The 22,916-nt window shown below is 37.1% G+C and overlaps 1 protein-coding gene across 5 annotated transcripts in view; it reads left to right on the top strand.

Moving 5' to 3' along the window:
* The window catches only part of CADPS2 (calcium dependent secretion activator 2), a 110,637-nt gene that overhangs the window by 29,547 nt on the left and 58,174 nt on the right, over positions 1 to 22,916 (top strand). For all 5 annotated transcript variants that reach the window (XM_053461914.1, XM_053461913.1, XM_053461912.1 and 2 more), the window contains exons 8-13: positions 2,128 to 2,267; positions 14,148 to 14,214; positions 14,426 to 14,534; positions 15,593 to 15,793; positions 17,436 to 17,572; positions 19,673 to 19,860. In XM_053461914.1, coding sequence (XP_053317889.1) covers positions 2,128 to 2,267; positions 14,148 to 14,214; positions 14,426 to 14,534; positions 15,593 to 15,793; positions 17,436 to 17,572; positions 19,673 to 19,860 — 842 coding nt within the window. The remainder of the gene's footprint in view (positions 1 to 2,127; positions 2,268 to 14,147; positions 14,215 to 14,425; positions 14,535 to 15,592; positions 15,794 to 17,435; positions 17,573 to 19,672; positions 19,861 to 22,916) is intronic.

Below are 22,916 nucleotides of genomic sequence, written 5' to 3'. Positions count from 1 at the left end.
CTACAGTTACAATCAGATAAAATAACATTCTTTTTTATTAATAGGCAGTTTTCTAATCTTGTGTATCCATCCTAAACTTGCTAGTATGTATTGATTTTAGACTAAATATATTGGGGTTTTTTTTTCTTTTTCTTAAAAGCCCTCCACTGAAGAATCTCACATGCTGTATCGCCATAGGTATAAAGCATTAAATTCTGTGCCAGACAACTATAGCCCTCATTTTTTTCCCTCTGTTTGTATCACATAAATCTGCCTCATGTAGAATATTAGTAGCTGCACAGCCCAGTATACATTATTATTATTTGTTTTATATAGCACCATGAAATTCGGTAACGCTGTACATGCATGTCCCTTGCTTTCTTGTTAAATGTACCCATGCATGATCTAGCTTTACCTGAGAATGCAGCTATACGAGACTGTGTGCAGAATTTAGGAATTTGAGGTTTTTCAAACAAACTGCATATAATATAACGAAATCTTCTGTGCACACATGCTGCCATTGAGTTCGGGCAGTGCTTTTTCTTTCACTTCTGCAACTTCTAAAAGAGCATACTTTTATTTTAATTTAAGTAAATGTATATTAAAGTACTTTAATATGCATTTGTCTGTGGATCTTTCCTGGGCCACTGGAAGTCCTTAATGTTTCTTGGTCTGTGTAGGCCTATTTTGATATTAAAATTAATTTTTAATATTAAGAGCTCCCTATGGGGATGAGCAAACCCCCCACCACCACCACCACTAATTTACATTTTGGTTAAGTCAAAAGGATGCAGAGTCAGGTGCGGGTAGAGCAAGCACTCTTCAGAGGGGGAAAAAGCTGTTAAAACATTAGGTGTATTTGTATATCAGTGCTAATTATGATTGGTATGATGTGCATATATAAACTGTAAATTCTTACCTGGTTATTACTGGTCTTATGAGACAACTAAAAGGTGTTTTAAATGTCACATTAAATAGTAAGAATTGAATAGATTTTTTCCACGTTTGCGGAATCTGTAGGTATAGTCTTTTTTTTATAGCTGTTTTTTCCAACAAAGCTTTAGGAATGTTGTAATTTTACATTGAATTGTCAAAGTTCAATTACAAAATTCAAAATTAAGTATTGACATTATGCCTATGTTTCTTTCATCAACGATTTAAATGAATCCAGATACTTGGAACAGCATCTCCCCACCATGTGGCCAAATTTGGAACTGCATGCTGTAAATTATCATGGATAGAATGAGTATACTTGTCAATGTGAAATACGACCTAGTATGCACTGTGAACATGAAATGTTTCCCCTGGATGTTGGTAACTTTTTTTCATAAAATGAAACACAACTACATCGGGGGAGTAGACTCCAAGGACAAAACGTATTGGTTTTATACATAGAAACATAACTTTACAATACATAACTGCCATCTTTTTCCTTTATTGTAAAAACCTGGGCAGAATTTGGTCTTTGGTGTTGGTTTGTATTTAGGACTTTTTTTTTTATCCATGTCACTTGGATTCTTAAATTATTTTACTCTATTAAATGCATTTTTTTATATTTTAGAACCTATTTAAATTATCATGTCTACATAAGTAAAAAAAAATATATCTAACATTAAGTGTCATTAAAACGCCATGTTAGGGTAGCCTCCATTGCCGTTTTAGTAATGTATGAGCTAATTTTTTTTCTCTGAAAGTTCATTTTAAATCAATTATTAAAAGTCTGGAACATTGTTTTCACAGCTATCCTGCATCACTGACTCAGTATAGTCTATCAGGATTTAACTATATCCACATACATATGTATAATGTAGGAACACATAGATTTTATAACCTTTTGACTGTAGGGAGGGAACAGAGCCAAAGTATGGCAGTTGTATATAGAGAAACTAAGTGTAGTTTAATATGGTGTTGCCATTGCCAATTGGAAGGTAGGAATACGTAAAATGTATACCCTTTGGAAGGTTGTGAGGTTAGTCGTACCACCAAATTTCTACGTTGATGCAAAATATATCCGTAATCCAGTCCACAATTGCAATATTCTATCAGTGTGAACCTGTCTTACAACTTTGTACAGTCTAAAGCTATTTTTGTCGTCAACTTGTTTTTATGCTGTATACTTATGAATGTTTCTATTTTAATCTTGTTTAGGTGACATTGACGCCAACACCAAACAGTACCAAGTTACCAGAATTGCATAAAATGGTAGTTCCTAAGAACAGTCAGGACACTGATCTGAAGATTAAGTTGGCTGTAAGGATGGATAAACCACCACATATGAAACATAGTGGGTAAGACTAAACTCCACAACTAGCAAAATATCTCCAGGCTTTAAATACCCTTGGTCACTACAAGAGCTCCCTCCCTTGAGGAGTTTTAGTTTCCAACCCTCTCTGAAAATCTGCTTCTGAAAAGCACACAGGCTGCTTCATTAGAGTAATATTTGGCAATGTTTTGTAGTCATTTCAGTAACCAAGATGTCACTTAATGGGCGAAATGCGTTGACCTATCGGGACTTTTCTTTTGTGAGACTTTTTGCTTTTGTTTTATCGTTATTGTTTTGTTTACATGTTTATCTACAATACAATATATGAATTTAGACATGCCTTTGTAGCAAAAAGTATTAAAGTATTATCTGGATATTCTGCTTGTTTTGCATATTCCTTATGTGCAACTCATGCTTTGACTTTAATTTCCCTTTCTGGCTGTGAGTACTGTGCCATTGTGTCCTGACTTTTGATTTTAGACTTAGTGGAAGTAAAGGGTTGATTTTATGAGAATAGCCTGTTTTCACTAATCCACTTGTGAGTGCATAAAGTACACATATTGTGTTCTCTGTTGCGACAGAGTCTGCAACTCAGACATTTGGATAATGTTTTTTCTTGGGTTGCTGATATCTTTAGTTTGGATGTATTTTTATTCTGTTTTATCACTTGGTGGCCACTTGCGTGAATTGATAAGATTATTTCTATTTTTTGCTACATATTATCCATCAGATACAGAAATCTCAAGTTTTATATATTACAAAAGGTCTAAAGCGCAATTTTGCAGATTTCCAGATACAATGTGCGCCTGCTGTCACTAAGACACTTATTACCTGCCATGATGGGGCTAAAAACTAGCCCTTTATATTAGCCCTTTATATTACAAAAACAAATATCTGCAGCTCAGCTGCAGATAATCACTATATAAGGGGTTAATTCATACTATGAAAGTGAAAAAATACATATTTTTTGACATTGTCAACCCTTGTGGAAGGGAAAAAAATCACATCACACAATAGTATACATCAGATGTTTGACTGCTAGACTAGTCAGCTCAGCTATATGTATGTGCAAAGTGCCACTCGGTTTTCATTATAAGCCACGAGGTTGTGAATAAATAGAAGCTATGTTTATTAATTTGCAGGTAGAAGGGGGTTAATGAGGGGATCAAGGGAGTTTGATGGGAACTGCATATATTTTATATGCACTCATTAAGCAGTGGCCTATTAAGAACAGCTCGGCTGATGCACTTCAAAGTATGATGGGTATTTGGTTGTTGAGACCGGATCAGACCGAAGGGTGGGAGGCACGGGCATACCTTACAGTTGAAGTAAGTTACTCTTTAAGTTAAAACAATAGTGTGTGTTGTATTCAGACCACCTAATCGAACAGCCAATTTATCCATTTCAGATGAAATGGTAAGACAGCAGTGATTGAAAGACTTTTCGACAGTCCATAACCTTCATTGGTTATGTGGCTGATAACCGATTTACAATGGGATAGTTGCCTGATTGGCAATGGATGCCCCCAATCAGAGGCAGCAATGAAAAGCTAGGAAGTATGCGTCCAGTCAGTGATTGAGGTAATAGTTGCAGACAATTGTCTTCACTAATAGTGTGTGTATGTATGTGTCTGTATATACACTCACTGGCCACTTTATTAGCTTCACCTGTCCAATTGCTTGTTAACACAAATAGCTAATCGGCCAATTACATGGCAGCAACTCAATGCATTTAGGCATGTAGACATGGTTAAGACAACTTGCTGAAGTTCAAACCGAGCATCAGAATAGGAAATTAAGGGGATTTAATTTACTTTGGACATGGAATGGTTGTTGGTGCCAAACAGGCTGGTCTGAGTATTTCAGAAACTGCTGATCTACTGGGATTTTCACGCACAACCATCTCTAGGGTTTACAGACAATGGTCCGAAAAAGAGAATATCCAGCGAGTGGCAGTTGTGAGGATGAAAATGCCTTGTTGATGTCAGAGGGGAATGAGCAGACTGGTTTGAGATGACAGGCAACAGTAAGTCGGTTAACCGCTCGTTACAACCAAGGTATGCAGACAACCATCTCTGAACGCACAACACGTCGTACCTTGAAGCAGATGGGCTACGGCAGCAGCAGACTACACCGGGTACCACTCCTGTCAGCTAAGAACAGTCTCACCAAAATTGGACAATGAAAAACCGGAAAAACGTTGCCTGTCTGATGAGTCTCGATTCCTGCTGCAACATTCAGATGGCAGGGTCAGACTTTGGTTTAAACAACATGAAAGCATGGATCCATCCTGCCTTGTATCAATGGTTCAGGCTGGTGGTGGTGTAATGGTGTGGGGGACATTTTCGTGGCACACTTTGGGCCCGTTAGTACCAATTAAGCATTGTTTAACCCCTTTGTGACAATGGCTGTTTTAACATTTCTGCAGTGCTCGTGTTTCGATGTAATTTTCATGTTTCCCATTTAATGAACACACAAGTTATATATTGTTTTTTTTTTTTCAGGACAAGAAGGGCTTTAATTATGTCATTGTTTTGACTAATATATATATATATATATATATATATATATTGTATTAAAGGACTTACTGAATTTACTTGAAAAATATTTCACTCATCTATAAAATCTAATGAAAAAACTGCTAAATGGATTGTACTATTTGTCCTGAGTTTAGAAACACCTTACACGTTATGGGGCAATAAATACAAGTAGTGTTTTGCTATTTCAAAACCATTTTTTCCAGATCTGATAATCCCCCCCCCCCCATGTGCCGTTTCGGGTATGTTTGAAGCTGGCCAACGGAATTTACCCCATCAAATCATATATTTTAGAAGACTAGACACCCCAGGGTATTTCAAATGCTAGTATTTTAACTCTTTCCATGCACTAATTCTACCACCGGCCTTTGTCAAACCTTGTGGTAGTCATTTATTTGCATTTTTTCACACACATTTTATTTCCTGTATGAATTAACAGGTCCTGGTATATGTCACTGTCACACAACACCCCAATATGTGTTCAGCAACATTTCCCAAGTACAGTGATACCACCCATTCGGGGCAGAAGGGCTGCATTTGGGGAATACACCTTTTTTCAATGTTGAACTTTGACATTTGGAGATCCACTGCCCATGCCAATTTTGATACATCTTTGAGCCTGGCCAATTCTGTGTGCGCCCTATAAAACAGGGGCGGGCTGGGGCAGGGGGGCAATTGCCCCCAAGGCCGCCCTAAATCCGGGCCGGTGGGCCGGACGGGCGACCGGCAGATGAGCATTCAATGCGGCTGCGGCCGCAAAGTTAAAAACTAAGCGGCCGCGAGCAGGATTGAATGCGGCCATCATGCGTACCTGGCGGGGGGGGGAGGCGGTCCGCCCCGGGTGCCACTCATCTGAGGGGTGCCACCATGCCGGTGGCAACTGTGGCTGTGCGCCGGGACTTGATGTCAAATCCCGGCGCACAACACTGAAGCCACGCCCACCGTCTTCCGCGCTCAGTGCACAGGACAGGAAGAAGAAGAAGAAGAAGAAGAGGAGGAAAAGTGGGAGTGAAAGAGTGTTATGCTGAATGTAAGTGTGTGAGAGTGATGGGTGTTATGCTGAATGTAAGTGTGTGAGAGTGATGGGTGTTATGCTGAATGTAAGTGTGTGAGAGTGATGGGTGTTATGCTGAATGTAAGTGTGAGAGAGTGATGGGTGTTATGCTGAATGTTTGTGAATGAGGGTTTCAGATAGCATTCAATGACAGTATTAATAAATATATATTGCTGTTTGCATATATATATATATATATATATATATATATATATATATATATATATATATATATATATATATATATATGCAAACAGCAATCACACTCCTATCATGCTAAGTCAGCCAGCACATGCTAGAACCTGGGCATGATAGGATTGTGATTGTTGTTATATATGTGTGTGTGTGTGTGTGTTAATATTGTTGTTGATTTTTTTTTTGTCTAATTTTGGTGTTACTTTTAATAAAGTATTTTAAAGTTTTTTTTTTATTTATTTTTTATTTTTTCAGTTTTGGCCAAGTGAATGCTGAATTTTTAGTTTCAGTCCAGAATTTTCATTTCGGTGCATCCCTACTATATACTATGCCAGTCACTAAAGTGGTAAGCCTACATCACATCAATGTTTGGCTTAGTATATAGTGATAGGGGTTGTCAGTGTCTGGCTCAATGTATACACAAAAAGAGAGGTTGGAATGCAGCACTCAGCAGTGCAATGGTGCACGAGCCAGGGTACCACCAAGTCCCTCAATAAATCCAAAATAAAGAAGCAGAGGCTCAGCACTTCAAATAATAAGGTGAGTTTATTTCACACAGGCAACGTTTCGACGCACAGGTCTTTCTCAAGCCTAAGGCTTGAGAAAGACCTGTGCGTGGAAACGTTGCCTGTGTGAAATAAACTCACCTTATTATTTGAAGTGCTGAGCCTCTGCTTCTTTATTTTGGCTCAATGTATAGGCACACATTGACGGTGGTGCTGCGTAATCCCTAAGTATATAATGATAACAATTTTGCTGTACCCCTGTCAATGTTTGCCTTAACATAGAAACTATGCAGTTTTAAAGTGTGTGTGTGTGTGGGGGGGGGTGCCACATACAGGGTCTGCCACAGGTGCCAAATACTCTAGGTACGCCCCTGCATCATGCGGCAGTCAGACCCAACGGCCATGCCTCAGCTCCTCTTCCCACGTCTTAAAAGGCGTGTGATGAAGAGCTGAGGCATGCGGTGTGTGCACGCCGGCCACTTTAATTTCATTAGGCGCTGGTGGAGTGACTGCCGCACGACGGCCACTTTCAATGTCGCTCGCAGCCGCTTTGATGGTGCAATGGGCCAGTTGACTAGACTTGCCCCCCAGGCCTTAGGCTGCCAGCCCTCCCCTGCTATAAAACCATATATTTTTGAAAACTATGCAGCCCAAATGCTAGTATTCTAACTCTTTGCATGCACACATTTTACTATAAGCCTTTGTCAAAGTTTACAGTAGTATTTTTTGTGTTTGCCACACACCTTGTACTTTAGGTATGAATTAACAGGTCCTGGTATGATCATTCTTTTTTTTTTTTTTTAAAGCAGACACCCCATGGGCATTTAACATGCCAGTATTTTAACTTTTTTTTTTTTTTTTTTTTAACATTTTGGTACTGGAAGGTTCCCCTGATGGTGATATCAGTGGGAAATTATTTTTACATGTTATCATTTTTTTATTTTTTTTTAATTAATGCAGTACCTCTATTCAACCTGCAAGGGGTGTCAGAGGTCTTAGGAGAGTCTGGATAGACCCTCCTTAGAACTCTTCTCAACTCCTGCAGTGGTGGTTGCAAACGGTCTCTGGAGAGGTCGCAGTGAATCCTGGGGTGGGTGTTAGGTGTTGCTGAATGCCTCGCTAATGCACCATGTCACAAAGCTCACGTCATCTCAAACTGGTTTCCTGAACACGACAATGAGTTCTCCGTACTCCAATGGCCCCCACAGTCACCAGATCTCAATCCAATAGAGCACCTTTGGGATGTGGTGGATTTGCATCATGGATGTGCAGCTGACAAATCTGCAGCAACCGCGTGATGCCATCATGTCCATATGGAAATGTTTCCAGCACCTTGTAGAAAATATGTCACGAAGAATGAAGGGAGTTCTTAAGGCAAAAGGCAGCAACTTTGTTTAAAATAAGTAAAACTAAAATCTGGGGATTTGTGTGTAGCAGGCAATATATGCTGCTTGTTATAACAGCTCATGGTAGGAAAATAGCATGCTGCCTATTATTGTGAAAGTATCTTGATGGCACACAACAAAATGTCTCAATATTGTCTAACATGCAGAGATCGGTCACACTTCCCTCAAATGATGCAACCGCGGGGGGGGGGGGAACACTCCTCTCAATGTCCTGTAACTGCTACCCAATGTTTTACGGAGTAAAAAGTATAGGATGAACCTGTAGGATGACCTAATTTCCACCTTTATTCAAAATCTTGGCAAATTGATTATAATTTGCCCTTATAACAAGGCCTATACTTTGGGAGTATACTTTGCTACATAAAACATTTTCATGAACATTGTTTATACCGATGTTTTCCAATGATTGTGTATCGGGTGGTGTCACCATAGAGCTGCTTGCTTTATATGTACTTGGTACATTAGCATCCTTCCTTGGGTGTGGGGTGCAGGCATAAAGTGGAGATGACATGACCAGAAAATGGGAGGTTAAGTGACAGAGACAACTTGAGAAGGTTAGAACTTGGACAAGACTGTAGGGTGTCCAAAAAGCGTCCTGTTCACCTTGTAGCTGAGAAAGAAGTTGATTTCTTGTGATATGATCACATTCAGCATGGCTTATCTTAAGTTTAAGAGGTTAGGTCATCAGATCGTCAGGGATCTGTATAATGTTTTTCTATCTTTGATTTGTTTGCTTTTGTTTCAGAAACTGTAAGCCACTTTCTAAATATGTTGTATGCATTAGCAACCATCATTGTATGATTATTTGATTAGGTTTCTGTGTTGAAGTGACAAAGCCTTGCAGAATCAGGAAAACCACATGGCAGAAGAAAATATTGTGTAAATTGTTTGTTTTTGTTATGTGCTTTAATAAACATTTTTTCCCCAATACATGGTGTGCTAATTAAATAACTGGGTGAATATGTATTTTTTTTTTGGCTAGAACCAGTCAATTGTTTACAGTGAGGGTAAATATGCATATAAATTGATATGTGATTACAACCACTCAAGTGTAAACTGTGAAAAACGATACACATAATCACCCTTTCTGTTTGAACATTAATGGACATAGTAGCTTTAAATATCAAATTTCTAGGGATGCTTTTGGCAAATTGTTTATCTCACTACTGTATCCTTAGAGAACAAATTAACTATGTGCCTGCTTTTAATCATTCCATCAGTAATTGCTGTTGGGGGAGCAAGGGAAATCATGGGGTCTTAAAAGGATGCTGGTGCTATTTTAATTGCCACGGCTACTACCACTAATTGGGATTTCGCTCTAAATTTGAAATAATTGCTTCAAAATGTCAAGATTTTCAAAAATATTTATTCCGCTCTACGATATTAACATATAGGTATAATGCGTGTGTGTGTATAATATATATATATATATATATATATATATATATATATATATATATATATATATATATATATATATATATATATATATATATATATATCCATGAAAACAAGTACACACAGGTTGTGCCTCTTGAAATATTTCATATTCCATTCAAATATTTCATAGACGTTTCGGGTCACCTTCACTTGAATGCAGGAAGCTCTCAGGTTTTCTTATGCATTATGCAGGGCTAGGAGAAGCTCACTGTTCTAGCTGTGTATAAGGCATACTGAAGTCTGTGATTTGGAAGCTCAGTTAGCTTTTTCTTTGGTGACTAAAACATGTTAAATTCAATTTAGGCGTTATTATTCCTTCACTAAATAAATGTAAAAAATCAGAACCTGTGGAGGTTAGTTTTGTACAGAAAATGATTTAAAAAAAAAAACCACAATCTCCAAGGCTGAACTTCTAGTTATTTCCCTGTCTTCTTGGCGCTACGCTGCGCTCTCCTTCACCGCTCACCAAATCCTGCCAAAACAATATTTTGTGTCTTTAGCACAATTATGGAAATTAACCCTTTAACAAATGTGCCTACTTTGCACTTTATTGTGTAATGTGACCTTCGTGGTTTTCTTGTACAATTTCAATTACTGGATACATTTTCTAAGGGGAGTGAGGACTTTTTAAGAAAACGATTCAGTTTAAGTTACTACTACTGTTTGATTACCAATACATCGCGCAATAGAATGAATAGCTTAACTGGTCTGGTCCTGAAGAAATAATAGGTATAGGTTTCCCAATGACTGTGTACGTTGTGAATAGGATTGTCATCAAGTTGTAACTATAGCAAAAATAAAAAAAAAATAGTCTAAGCTAAAATGTTTGGTACAAATCAATTCCCGATAAATAAGAGAACAGCAGTGCTTTTAGCAGACAACTGTACTAGCTGGATTATTTTGATCACAGCTTAGATGCAACTAATCATTGTATGCGATGCTTACAGTGACTCCCTGTTATGTATCCCTGCATCAGTAATGTTCTTTTTAACACTGTTTTTTAATAGACGATTTAAAGCAATTTGACCACTTCCATGCCTTGCTTGGGAATACTAAGGGAAAAAAAACCTGCTTAACGATAAACAATCAAGCCCTACATTTTTCATGTGAATTTTTAATTTAATTAAAGGAACCAAATGCTTATTATATAGTTACAGTATACATGAAATCACGAGGCGGCCTTACCCCATTGTGCAATAATTTTATTTGTCCACACGATGGTGCTGCCTTTCAGCTTTTCAGTGCAATTACTTTTAAAACATGCATACATTTTTGGTTTTTTGCCATGAAATGTCAGTTCATAGGGTATTTTTTATTTTTGCACTAATCTGCCTGACTGAGTAGCAAGCAGGCGTCCAATTACTGCCACTTGTTATGTCTGGAATGTTGGTGTATAGATTGCTCAAAATTGCTTGTTAAATTGTGTATAATTGTCCTTAGAGTTTATTCTTTCCTTTTTTTTGTTTTGTCATTTGAGATCAGTTGGGTCACGCTCATACAAAGTGAATTACATATTTTGTACATCTAATTGAACTACAAAATTATTATTTTTTATAAAGGTTTATGTACTTCAGTGAAATGTCATGATAAATAGTGACCTATCTGATTTACTCTTGCTCACAAAAAAACTAGACTATGATGTGTGAATGAGGGTTTTATTGCCATCAAAGTATTAAGCTAGCTAAGTTTTTGTTCTTTACAAAGTAAATATTTACCGCATATCCAAATAATATTCCATGTCTAGGTATCGGAGTATGGCAAAAACAGAAACAATTATTTAAAAATGCTTGTCTACTTAACTGTGAGTAAATTGGGTGGGGATGGGAGTTTCACACAATTGCCTGTAGGTGTTGTATGTTGGCAAATATATTTTTAGAGATTGTATTCGCTCAGAAATATGTTCCTGTCTGTGGCCCTTAGAGTATTAGCACTTGCTTTGGGAATACTGCTTATCCTAAGATGCCAGTCATTTGAAAATGTGTAATGCATTCTAGGGCAAGCAGGTGTCAAGAGGGTTTGTGTTAGGACTACAGCAAGGTCATTTCATTTAGCTGTTGGCCGACATCCTAGTAACTGTTCTTGGTTGTACAATATCACAAAACCATAAAAAAACAAAAAAATATTGGATCTAGTGACATATGTATGTTAGAGTAATTAGTTGAAGTCTACAATTTATTTATATATATATATATATATATATATATATATATATATATATTTATTTTTATGTCACTGTTGTAATGATTAAAATTATAGATGCGTATATTATATTTTATCGCCGTAATCTCTGTAGTTCCTGTCTGCACTTCTGTAGTTCTTTAAACGGTTAATGCAATTTAACCTGCACCATACTATCATGCTATGAGACTTCAGCTTAGCAGCATGCCGCCAGGTGTCAATAGGGTGGTAGCCTGAGGCAATTTGCCAGAGGCTAACCGCTCCAAGTGGCCTATTATAGCACAACCACTAACGTGTGCAGAGTTGAAAATGAATGCTGCCCTTGCAACCTTCACCTTCATTACAAGACTCTTGAGTTAACAATTTCAGTTTTTCTGCTTTTATATATTTTGTATGTTTGACTATATATATATTCAGATCCCAAAGGTATGCTACTTTGTGTCCAGTGCTATAAGATTTTGTGCTTGGCATTTTTTTTTTCTCCAAGTTGGATTAAGGGCTTCAAACTTTTAGAAAGTCACAACTAGATCTCATTGTGTGAGCGCCATTCTGTGTAAAACTCCTGAAGTGCTCTTCTATTGATATGTTACTTTATATGGCAGTATTTTTTTCTTATAATGTGTTCAGTTCTGAATTTTGAAGCTTTACTGTGTATCCAGCAACATTTTAAAGAAAACCTCATAACATTTTCCCTTTTTTGTTTGAGTCGTTATTTTGTTCTGTCCTTTTGAAAAGCATAGAAGGTACCGAAAGTGTTTACAGCTTCGCTGTGAAAGACCCAGGCCACATTGTTGTCTTGATTGCATTGCCTCTCTCATCCCTAAGCAGAGCCAAGAAATGGCTTAATCTTGCAGGGAGGAATAATGGAAGGAATGTGGTCTTGGGAAGACTCCTTTTCACTGTGGCAGCTCAACATACAGCGCTGACTGAAAGTGCCTGTGGGCATTCAGTCCCTATAGCCTGTATTGTTGTCAGTTAAATGGGATCATGAGTGTTTGAAAGGTGTTTGAGAATGAACTGAAAATCATTTTCACAAGTGGATGATTACTTCTGCCACATGTTAACCGAACTCCATCAGAATGACCCAGATTTCCGAGGCTGCATTAATTGCTCTTTCAACCTTGACTGAGAATTTTCTCTTTGAGAATCCCTTTTGCTGTACGAACCGGCTACACGTATTGACATATTTTTTTTTCTTCAGTCTGTATTTTCTTCATTGTTTGACCTAAAGAGTTGCTTTAAAAAAAAAATTGTTTCTAATGCAAGATGCTGATTGCTTCATTCCACAAAAAAAATGATCTATGAAAAGAAATAACTGTCCTTTTCCACTTTTTTCAGCTGTAAGTAGTTCCCGTGTTCTGTACACAATTATGTTTTTCATCTATTCATTAGTCCTGATTTTCCATCTTGAAGTATAACCATGAACTCTCACAGCATGAGTCCAGTACAAATAAATCGCCATATTCCTTTTCATGCTCCCTTAGTCTAATAAACTAAAACCGCAGTGTTTTGTGTTCTGTATTGAGAATGTTGGACACGGAATTTGCCAATACTGAAATATTCTTAGAAAAGCTGTAGCATGGAGGGGGGTGACCAAATACATATAAAATGGCAATCTTAACCTCTTGGTTTGCTATTGTGCAACAAGATCTGAAGCTCTAAAAGCAGGAGTAAGAATAACCTTTTACATCTTGAAATATTTATTCCTGTGATTTTTTTTTTTTTTTTGTCTTTATATTCCAGTCAAGAAAGAGTTGTATCATTATGTTCCAGTGAATATAAAGGGTCATCTATATTTTTGGCAGATAATTTATGTGGAAATTATATGCAGTCACAACAACATAGATTGAGTGATTGTAATCCCCACACCAGTGCGTTACTGTTTTAATTTCTAAACCAGTGTTTAGGAATCCAATCTGTATTATACTAAAGGAAGATTATCTTGTAAAGGGGAAAAAAAGAGGATTATTATGTTGTATTAAGACTGACTTGATCACCTTTGGGAAAATAAATAGCTTTAGCCTTTACATATGTTTTAGCAAATAGCCCTATTATATTGGTAATCCCATATTCTTTGTGCCTGTTAATCCCACATGAAAACGTCCCTTTTTTTAACATTAAGAAGGCAGCTTTATCACCCTTTAAAAGGTTTTAAATGTAAATACTTGGACGTGTTGGGTTCATTAGAAGGAGTACGTAGACAAGCGGTCCAGTGGTCACGTAAGCACACGGGACAATGCTGTAATTAAAATGACATTGCAGGAAAGTAAGGCCATACAGTGAACTGTACCCAACTAATACAACATTGGTCATGGTAACAAGATATGCAAATATTCATTTGGGAACCTGTTTATAAAAGACTAAAGAATAGGAAAATGTAATTTGGTGGTAAAATGTAAAATAAAAGAAACAATAGAAAAATATTGTGAATTTCTTCTGAAAGCAAACTGGTATTTATTGTGGCCTTGTTTTGTCATTTGTTGAGGCAAGCCCTGATCACTGTGTCCTTTTGAGAGAGAGCGTTTTCAATAATATAACAAAGGCAAAACTGGTTAGTTTTACATGAAGAATATGCTGTCTTTGTTTGTAGGTATTTATATGCTGTCGGACAGAAGGTTTGGAAACGATGGAAGAGGCGTTACTTTGTTCTTGTCCAGGTGTGTATGCCAATGAGAAGTTATGGTAGAGGCTGTAACCTATACCTGATCATAAGAAGGTCCGTTATCACCTTTTGCCTTATGTTTGAGCCATTTTCCTTGAATTGTTATCTTTTCTATTAGTTTAGGTACATTATAACCATAGCTAATGTCCTACTTACATTTTAAAAGATTACATACAATGAATGGCTCCTTGTACTGTTTCATACAGGTCAGCCAATACACATTTGCGATGTGTAGTTACAGAGAGAAGAAAGCGGAACCTCAGGAACTGATGCAGCTTGAAGGGTACACTGTTGATTATACAGATCCTCAGTCAGGTACTTGGTCATTTTGCTTTGCATTGAGAAATTACAGTGTAGGTAGCCACAATATTAAAATGTTGAAGTATCCCACACAAACAGCCACACAAAATATTAGGGTTTACTTACTAAAAGTGTCTGGGTTTTTCTGGTGAGTTTGCAGAAATGTTACAATTTCAACCGAAAGACTTACTTGTTCCTTATGGAGAGCAAGCCCTGGATGTTTCTTCTGCAAGACAGGCTGAGTTGACCCTGCATATGTTGACTTTTCAAAAGTCGTCTAACATCAACTATGCATTGTGCTTGCTTAGTCCTTCATGCAGGAGAAGCTCACTGGATGTTGGCCATTCAAATTCACAGTCAAGTCAGCCCCCTGCTTGAGTGACTAAACCCCACGGATGTCATTGCCATGGAGCTGTAAAATTGTAATCTAGATGTCTAACAAGATGATGTTTAGACTTAAGACTTGAGTATTGGGGGGGGAAATGCGTCACTGACCTGCTTAGGGAAGATGTCTTCTGAAGAAAGTAGATAAGGTTAAAAGTTCATGGTGTACTGTTTAGTGTGAGGGAGGAATCTCAGGATTGAGTGACTTTATTTTTTGGAAATCAAGGTATGTTTTTGTTACTTCTGCTGCAAACCTCCTATTACAACTCTAGCCAGAGTACATAATGGCAAATTAGTGGATATTGAAGGAATAGGAAACAGATCTTACTCAATTTTGAGTCCTCCATCATATTGGATAATTCACTGAGTATGATAAAACAATTGCCGTATGTGTTAAATTATGTTTTATATTTTTTTGTATACCTGCTGTCAATATTTAGACTCCCCATTTAAAGTGACAAATCATGTTGCTTATGCTATTTGTTTTCTATTTTTACCAAATGACTGACTAATGCAAGACCCAAGCATTCTATTCTTTACCACAAGGCAACAGGACAAAATAAATTAATTTAAATGGCTCCAATGCTTGTAATTTGAGTACAAACGAGTGTGTGTGTGCATATATATATATATGTGTGTATGTATGTATATATAGTTGCTCACTAAATAATTGTATCCTATATCTCCAGGTCTTCAGGGTGGTCGGTATTTCTTTAATGCAGTGAAAGAAGGAGACACTGTTATATTTGCCAGTGATGATGAGCAAGACAGAGTGCTGTGGGTACAAGCGATGTATAGAGCAACTGGACAGTCTTACAAGCCAGTTTCCAACCAGGCAACGAAGCTTAATCTCAAAGTGCAGAATACCCAGATCGACACTCCTCAGACTTGTAAGCTATTACCCTGGTGTGTCAGTAGAAAAGCTATTAATATGTGTATAGCAGGAAATCATTTTTAGTGTAAAATGTTAATTCTACTATTGAAAGAGCCACTAGCATTAAGTTAATATACTTGTTTTTGTTATGAATGATAAGATGCATGGTGCCTCTTATTTCCACACAAAGTTTACTGTATAGCACTATTGCCTTATAAACAAGGAAGTGAATGTACTATCCTGTACAACCATAGTGTATATTTATCATGCTTTTATATAGATTCTGAACATTACTTTACAGTAAGCGGAATAAAGGTATGGAACTCCCTGCGTTTGCTGGTACTCTATAAATGTACTGTACTAGTTTCTCCTTTAAATATGTTTCCTTCAAATTTTAAAGATGCTCCCTAATTTGAGTGAGTGTGGCTCTGCAGTAGTATCCACCTTGTGAAACCTGTCACATGAATGTGACTCTCATGCTTTGACGCTACAGCCAAAAATCTGAAGACAGGAAGCTGCACATCCTTCAGCTTGAATTAAATAAGTCTTCCATCTGCAAATATAGTTGAGTGTTGAAGTTGACACAGATCAATATGATCTAGGGCTAAATTCCTCAATGTGACTGATTATGTTAGCATCATGACCACAAATCAATATTGCGTTTTATGATGGACCTGATTCTCTAATTGGCTTTGATCAATAAACTTTTGTCTTCAGCCTTTAGAAAGCTTAGGTTCTGTGGCATGCCACATCCGAACTGTACACTTAAGCAATGAAAAGATATACATTTGAATTTTAAGCAACAATAAAGGAAAGAAGCCTTTTGTATATGGCTGATTTTTTTTTAAAGATGGTTTGAAACAGGATTGTTCACCCAAAATGAACCTTGGCATCAAACTGAGCTAATGGCCTATTCGATACCAAGTCCTTTTGACTTTTACTGTCTATATGTGATAGATAATTCACATGGATGTTTTTAACAAAACACACCATTAATGAAAGCAATCAGTACAGCTCATCTTTTGATAAACCCGCAGGGTTTTAAGGCGTCAAAAGATGCATCTATAAAGAACAAAAACATTTGGTCTTCCGTCTGCCATTTAGGGCTGCATAGCGTGAAGCAGATATGTATTTCAACAAAGTACTGGTCTGTGTGTCTGTTTTTTCTTCTTTCCCTTTTTGCTTGAAGGTTACAAATGCTATTCTTTTTTTTTTTTTTTGCTATATGCAACACCACCATTAGAAGCGCGGTACAAGACAAAGACTGGAAGTGACCTACCTTTTTAACTGACATGTTTATTTCTGCTCTAGTTTGCCATTTGGAAAGTAGATTGCCGCCTGCAATGAATGTTTTTTTATATTACTTTTTCATTTGTACTGCTATAGAAATATATTACCAGGAAGAACAATGAAATGGTGGAAATATACAATACGGCAGAGCTTTTTTTTCTCAGACCATTCTCTTTCCAGACTGTACACCTGCTAAGTGCTTTGAAATGCACCAAGGTCATATTATCAACTTTTCATTGAAAGGAGCTTTAGTGTTGATCAGTTTTGGAATGGAAGAAAAAAAAAATGTACTTTAGTATGGCTGGTTCTCAAAACTGGTGCTTTAGTCTGGGTTCATCCCCCTCCCCCCTCTTTCTTTCTGCAAACAGATACGGACCGAACTCAGCGACATGGAATGGATGAGTTTATTTCTGCTAATCCCTGCAGATTTGACCATTCCTCCCTCTTTAAAGTTCTCCAGCAGCAGACACTGGAGCACCGATTAAATGATTCCTATTCTTGTCTGGTAAGTACTAGGACCTAGGGTAAAAGAAATGAAGTGAGAAATTGTTGCTGCAACGTGGTATTTTTCTTCCAAACTCCTCCTAAAAGCTGTGCTTGGGTTTGGGATTAAGGATTTCAATCGATTGGCTTCAAATTTAAAAATTATACACTTGAAGATTGCTGCTGTGCCACTCAATAGAAAGAAGAATAGACTTAAACCAGCTCTGAAATGTGGTTTATCAGCGCCTCCAGAGAGGGCTGAATAAATACTAAAAGCTTAATAAAGGTACAAGTAAAAATCAGTGGGATTTACCTACAGCTCCAAAGGCACTTTAATGTTCAACCACTGCTTATCAGACGCTGCCATTTTTTTTATTATTATTAAATATCCATAGTAGAAAAGTACATTATAGGGGATTTTAAGAACATAATTTGCACTCAAGCACGCAAATTAGTGTACATATAATTTGCTCATTATTGCTTGCTCATTATTGGAAAGTGAATTTGTCTTCATGTGGCCCAGGTTGCTTGGGAGAGACCTGGAATCTTGATCTGTCCAACATCCTGTAGAATCTTATTACCGGACAATTCATGGTTTCAGTTATCCACCTGTAACACGTGTTGCATGGCGTTTTCAGTGGTTCTATGCAATGTACACAACTGCTCCACTGACTGATGACTGCCCCTAGCACAAGATGTGTACATTATAAATCTCTGTAAATCCCATGTGTGAAACAAGCTCACTGTACTCAAACTGGATAACCCTGAACACTGGTACAGAGGATTGCCTGTTGAAAATGCATGATCCACTTAGTCCTGATAAACTAGAATGAGAAACTAGAATTTATACTTGCAATGGTATAAAATTTGTCTTTGTGAATTTAGCAGGATACTTGCGCTAATAATCTATCAATCTTTATTTTTTATTTATTTATTTTTGACTGTTGGGTTGAAGTAGTTTAGCACTGTCAGTAAGTAATAAGTATTACAAAAAGTTTCCTTTCCATGATTTAAATAGTGTGAAAAATAACAGAGACCTCTTGGGTATATTAATCCCACTGCCGTGTTTTGTGGTGAAAAACATCAGATTGGATTTTCCTTTATTAAGGCTTAAAATTCTTACTTATTTGGTTGTGGCAACCATTTTGATCTTGATGAGAATTTGTTTAAGGTTTGTGTCAAATGGATCAGGTCTGTGAGTGATAATTGTAAGTGGTAATTTGCAGACCGACCTGCTTATAGTCCGCAGTTGTCAACTGTAGTCACAATTTCTGTGTACCTTGAGAATACATAAACTTAACCAGAGGTTCAGTAACACAACCAGAAGCCTGCTTATATTGGCGGCAGAAACCGATTGTATTTTAGCATTACCCGAGAATGAGTAGGTGAAATAAATGTGGTCTATGCCACCCTAGCGAATATTTCTTAATGAGAAAATAAGAACTAACATGATTATGCTGCAATAGTATTCTCAGGGCGAAGAACCAAAAAGAATCCAAGAATGTAAAAAGAGAAGCAGTTACAGAAAAAAAGCATTTTGGGGGGTCCTTGCATATAGACATGATCAGTCTAGCAAACTGAGCTTTGAAATCCTATAAATGATCTGCATTTGCTTACTTTAAATGTGGGCTGCTGAGTAAGAACAAAAGGCTTGAAAAAAACAAACTGAAAAATGACTAGTTTCATGAAGCCATTAATTAAAGGTTTAGCATATTGAATTAAGTGCACCAACAGTGTGTTTGCTATGCTTGTGAATGTGTGCAAAGCAAAAGAGATCCATGCAAAGTGTCGTATTAATTAAGTCTGTAACAATAAGAGAGTGCCAAGAAGCTTGCAATTTAATCTTGAATTTACAACATTTTCACGTTTTGCACTGTTTCTAACAAAATTTAAACTATTTAAAATCGCTTTTTTGTTGTTGTTGTTGATGGGTTAAGTTTAGGCTAAGCTGTTGCATAGCTATGAAGTGTATATACATTCTGTGTTTCCAAAATTAATGAAGCAATATTATACTTGATTAAGAAATTATTTTCGGTACATATCCTGCAAATTCAAAAGTACTGAGAATGATGCTTCTAATGGTGTTTTTTTGTTTGTTTTGTTTTTTTTTCCATGTTTGCAGGGTTGGTTCAGTCCTGGCCAGGTATTTGTGTTGGATGAGTACTGTGCTCGATATGGTGTTCGTGGCTGTCATCGTCATCTCTCCTACCTGAAAGAATTAATTAACCATGCTGAGTCTGGGGCTGTGATTGACCCTACACTACTTCATTACAGTTTTGCATTCTGTGCATCTCATGTTCATGGAAACAGGTATTAATGTGGCTTCCTTACTGACTACCACTGTACGAACACTGTACTCTTTTATCAGCTCAATGTTTTTTGGAGTTTTCTTTCTATTTGTTCAGTTGTGAAACTTGGGGCCATCAAATCTTGTCATTTGTGCGCTTTGCCTTGTTTGTGAGCCATATGTTAAGCAGCTTGGGTGCAAGCATTGTGTTTCATCCTGGTATACTACCACTTTTTAGAGCCAAAGATCCAATCTAGTAGTGTTTTATATAGGTGTGGCATGTGCGTGTTTAGCTTTGACTTTTGATGGATACCAAAGAAGCTGCTGCATTTATTTATGTGCATGTATTGGTATGGTCACTTTATTTTGTCATTACACAGAATAGTGATTGTCATTTAAAATACTTATATATAGTTTATTGTAAGTTGCAGTTTTACTTTTTTTGTATCCATGTTTTCTATTTATGGCTATTTGTTGTCTTGTCTTCCTTGAACCGTTATATTGAGTTAAAAACATGTATTTTATTGTGTTATCTGGTAGAGAAGAGAGACCGTTGTAAGACTTGGAGAAGAATTTTGAAGCCAGGGGTGACAAAAATGTGTAAAATGGTATTGTAATTTATTTAAAATTAATAAATGTCCTTTTAGGTGTGGTATCAACTCGGCTGCATTTTTTTAAGCAACCAAATCCTAGTTATCTAGAATAATATCACTATACTTGACCTATAGAACGTATAAAGGTATACGTATATGCCATATTACGTATAAAGGTACATAAAGAATCCATGATCACGTGACTGGGCATTCCCTTCTGATAGGCATTATTAATGACACTCGCTGGAGGACAGGATAGACGGGACCCTGCTAGAATCTGACTGCCCACCCCCTGCTGGGTGATCTCACACATTGCGATCAGCAAAGCAAGTCTTATGGAGCCTTGGTGGCTGATCACAGTGTGATCCGTGCAGGGGTGATCAGAAGACAGAGTAAGCAACAACATTTCTCCCTCTTCTTACCAAGGGAAAAACAGAAACCTTTTTTAAATGAACATAAATGAAAATAAACAGTACAGTGAGCTCAGTGATGTCATTGGGGCATCACTGACATACATACACATGGGTGAAATAGGTTTTGGTGAACTCTTTGCCTTCGATAAATGAAATAATTTAAAAGCTGCATTTTACTATGTTATCGTTGTCTTATATTAAGGTTAGTTGCACGATCTGAAACATTTAAATGCAACAAATATGCAAAAATAGCACTATGGTACTGTATTGGTGTATTTGCATAACATACTAGAAAGAGCAAGATAGCATGAGGTGGAAAGGTAATGTGAAAATGGAATCTGCTATTAAAAGTCAGTGTGGACGCTGTTGGCATTAGAATTGGAAGCTTTTCAGCCATTCTTTGTTCCTGTCTTTCTGTAGCAGAGGGTAATGAGTTAAATAGTTTTAGGAGCATTTTTGGAGAACATAGTCAATCATAGAATGGGTTCTGATTATTCTAGAAATGGTGTATAAAAAGAAAGCACCAAGGACAGAAACACAAATAGCATGAAAGGCAAAGAGATGCAGCCACATACACACAGCACACAATGCCTTCACCCACTCAGCTACATCCAAGCTGTGAGATGAAAGATGGAAGTGAATTTTGTGTGGTGTATATATCTTACAAGAGGTGACAGTTCAGGGCTTTCTTATTGTCAAACATTTTAGCTTTGTGAGTCCTGCTAAAGTAGTGAGAGCCAAATGTAGCAACAAAAAGAGTCTCACAGACCCCAATCAAACACCTTGGACAGATGCGTGAGTGGGGCTTACTTGTTTCATTATTTTCCTCAATTTCTCATTAGGTAGCGAGGTTTGCCAGCGTTGTTGCCAAAACACTTATTACAGCGGTTTTCAGGCCATTGTTCACCATCTATTGAATTTATATATATGGATTAACTGATTTTTTTTTTCCCCCATTGAATGAATGCCGTGTGTGTGTGTGTGTGTGTGTGTGTGTGTGATTATATGATGTACATAAGTGTGTGTTTTACATCGAGCAGTTAGGGATACTAAATCTCTTGAACTAGTTGCTGCACACAGGTTGAGAGCTACACTGTCAGCTAACTGAGCAATTGAAAGATTCTACCAGTATCCTGAACCACCATTGCGTTCAATATTTTTAATACTGTTTAGTACTCAACACACATCTTATTACACTTCTTTTTTTACATCCACAAGGTGTATTTGTATGCTGCTCTTCACACTCTACTTCCAATTAGTTTAAAGTTTACCAGACCCTCTTTATCTGTTTTCTTCCATCAGACCCATTTTATTCTAGAGTTCTCTTAAAGCTCCCTACCTTAATACCTCGCTTATCTTGCGCTACTGCTGTGATATCATCGGAACCTGTGATAAGCGAGTCGTTTCACAAGAACTTGAATTTACAAGAATGCTCGGTTTTGGAGGCAGGTCTTGTGGTATTTGGAATCCATTTAAAACGACAGTCCTGCGCTTGGATAGTTCTGCAAACAGATTTTCTTATTGTAAAATAACTTTGTAATATTTTCTTATGCGTTGCCATGTGCTATGAGTATCGCTCAGTGTGCTTAATTGCCTGATAACATTTATATTAGGGAATTAGCGTTATTCCTGATGATGTCTAATTGCAATCTGAAATAGGTGAAGCTAACTGGTAAGATACAATGTTGCCGCTTTGCCTTTTACATTTGCAACAAAAAACCTTCTTACTTTAATTAAGGTGCTATTAAGCAATCAAGAACAAAAATGAAAGATGCGCAATTATCTACTAAAATAACTATTGTGACCTATTTAATGAAGGAAAAGTTACAACCAAAAAAAATTATTAAACTATGACCTCATCAACCTAGATCAGAATTAAGAAAGCTAATTTTAGCATTGAAAACCTTGGCAACATTTAATTTCTATGAATCACTTGCTAAATACATTGAAATGACTTCATTTGAAATCTGGGTCCTTGCTAGTCTATCGAAGGAACTACAGATTATTTGATCAGTCCATTTAACAACATGTGACTTGTGACGCAACAGAGCAAATGGTTTAAAGAGCGCATGA

The sequence above is a fragment of the Spea bombifrons genome, chromosome 4, assembly GCF_027358695.1.
Source record: "Spea bombifrons isolate aSpeBom1 chromosome 4, aSpeBom1.2.pri, whole genome shotgun sequence".
NCBI lineage: Eukaryota > Metazoa > Chordata > Amphibia > Anura > Pelobatidae > Spea > Spea bombifrons.
This window is presented reverse-complemented; position numbering and strand designations above follow the sequence as displayed.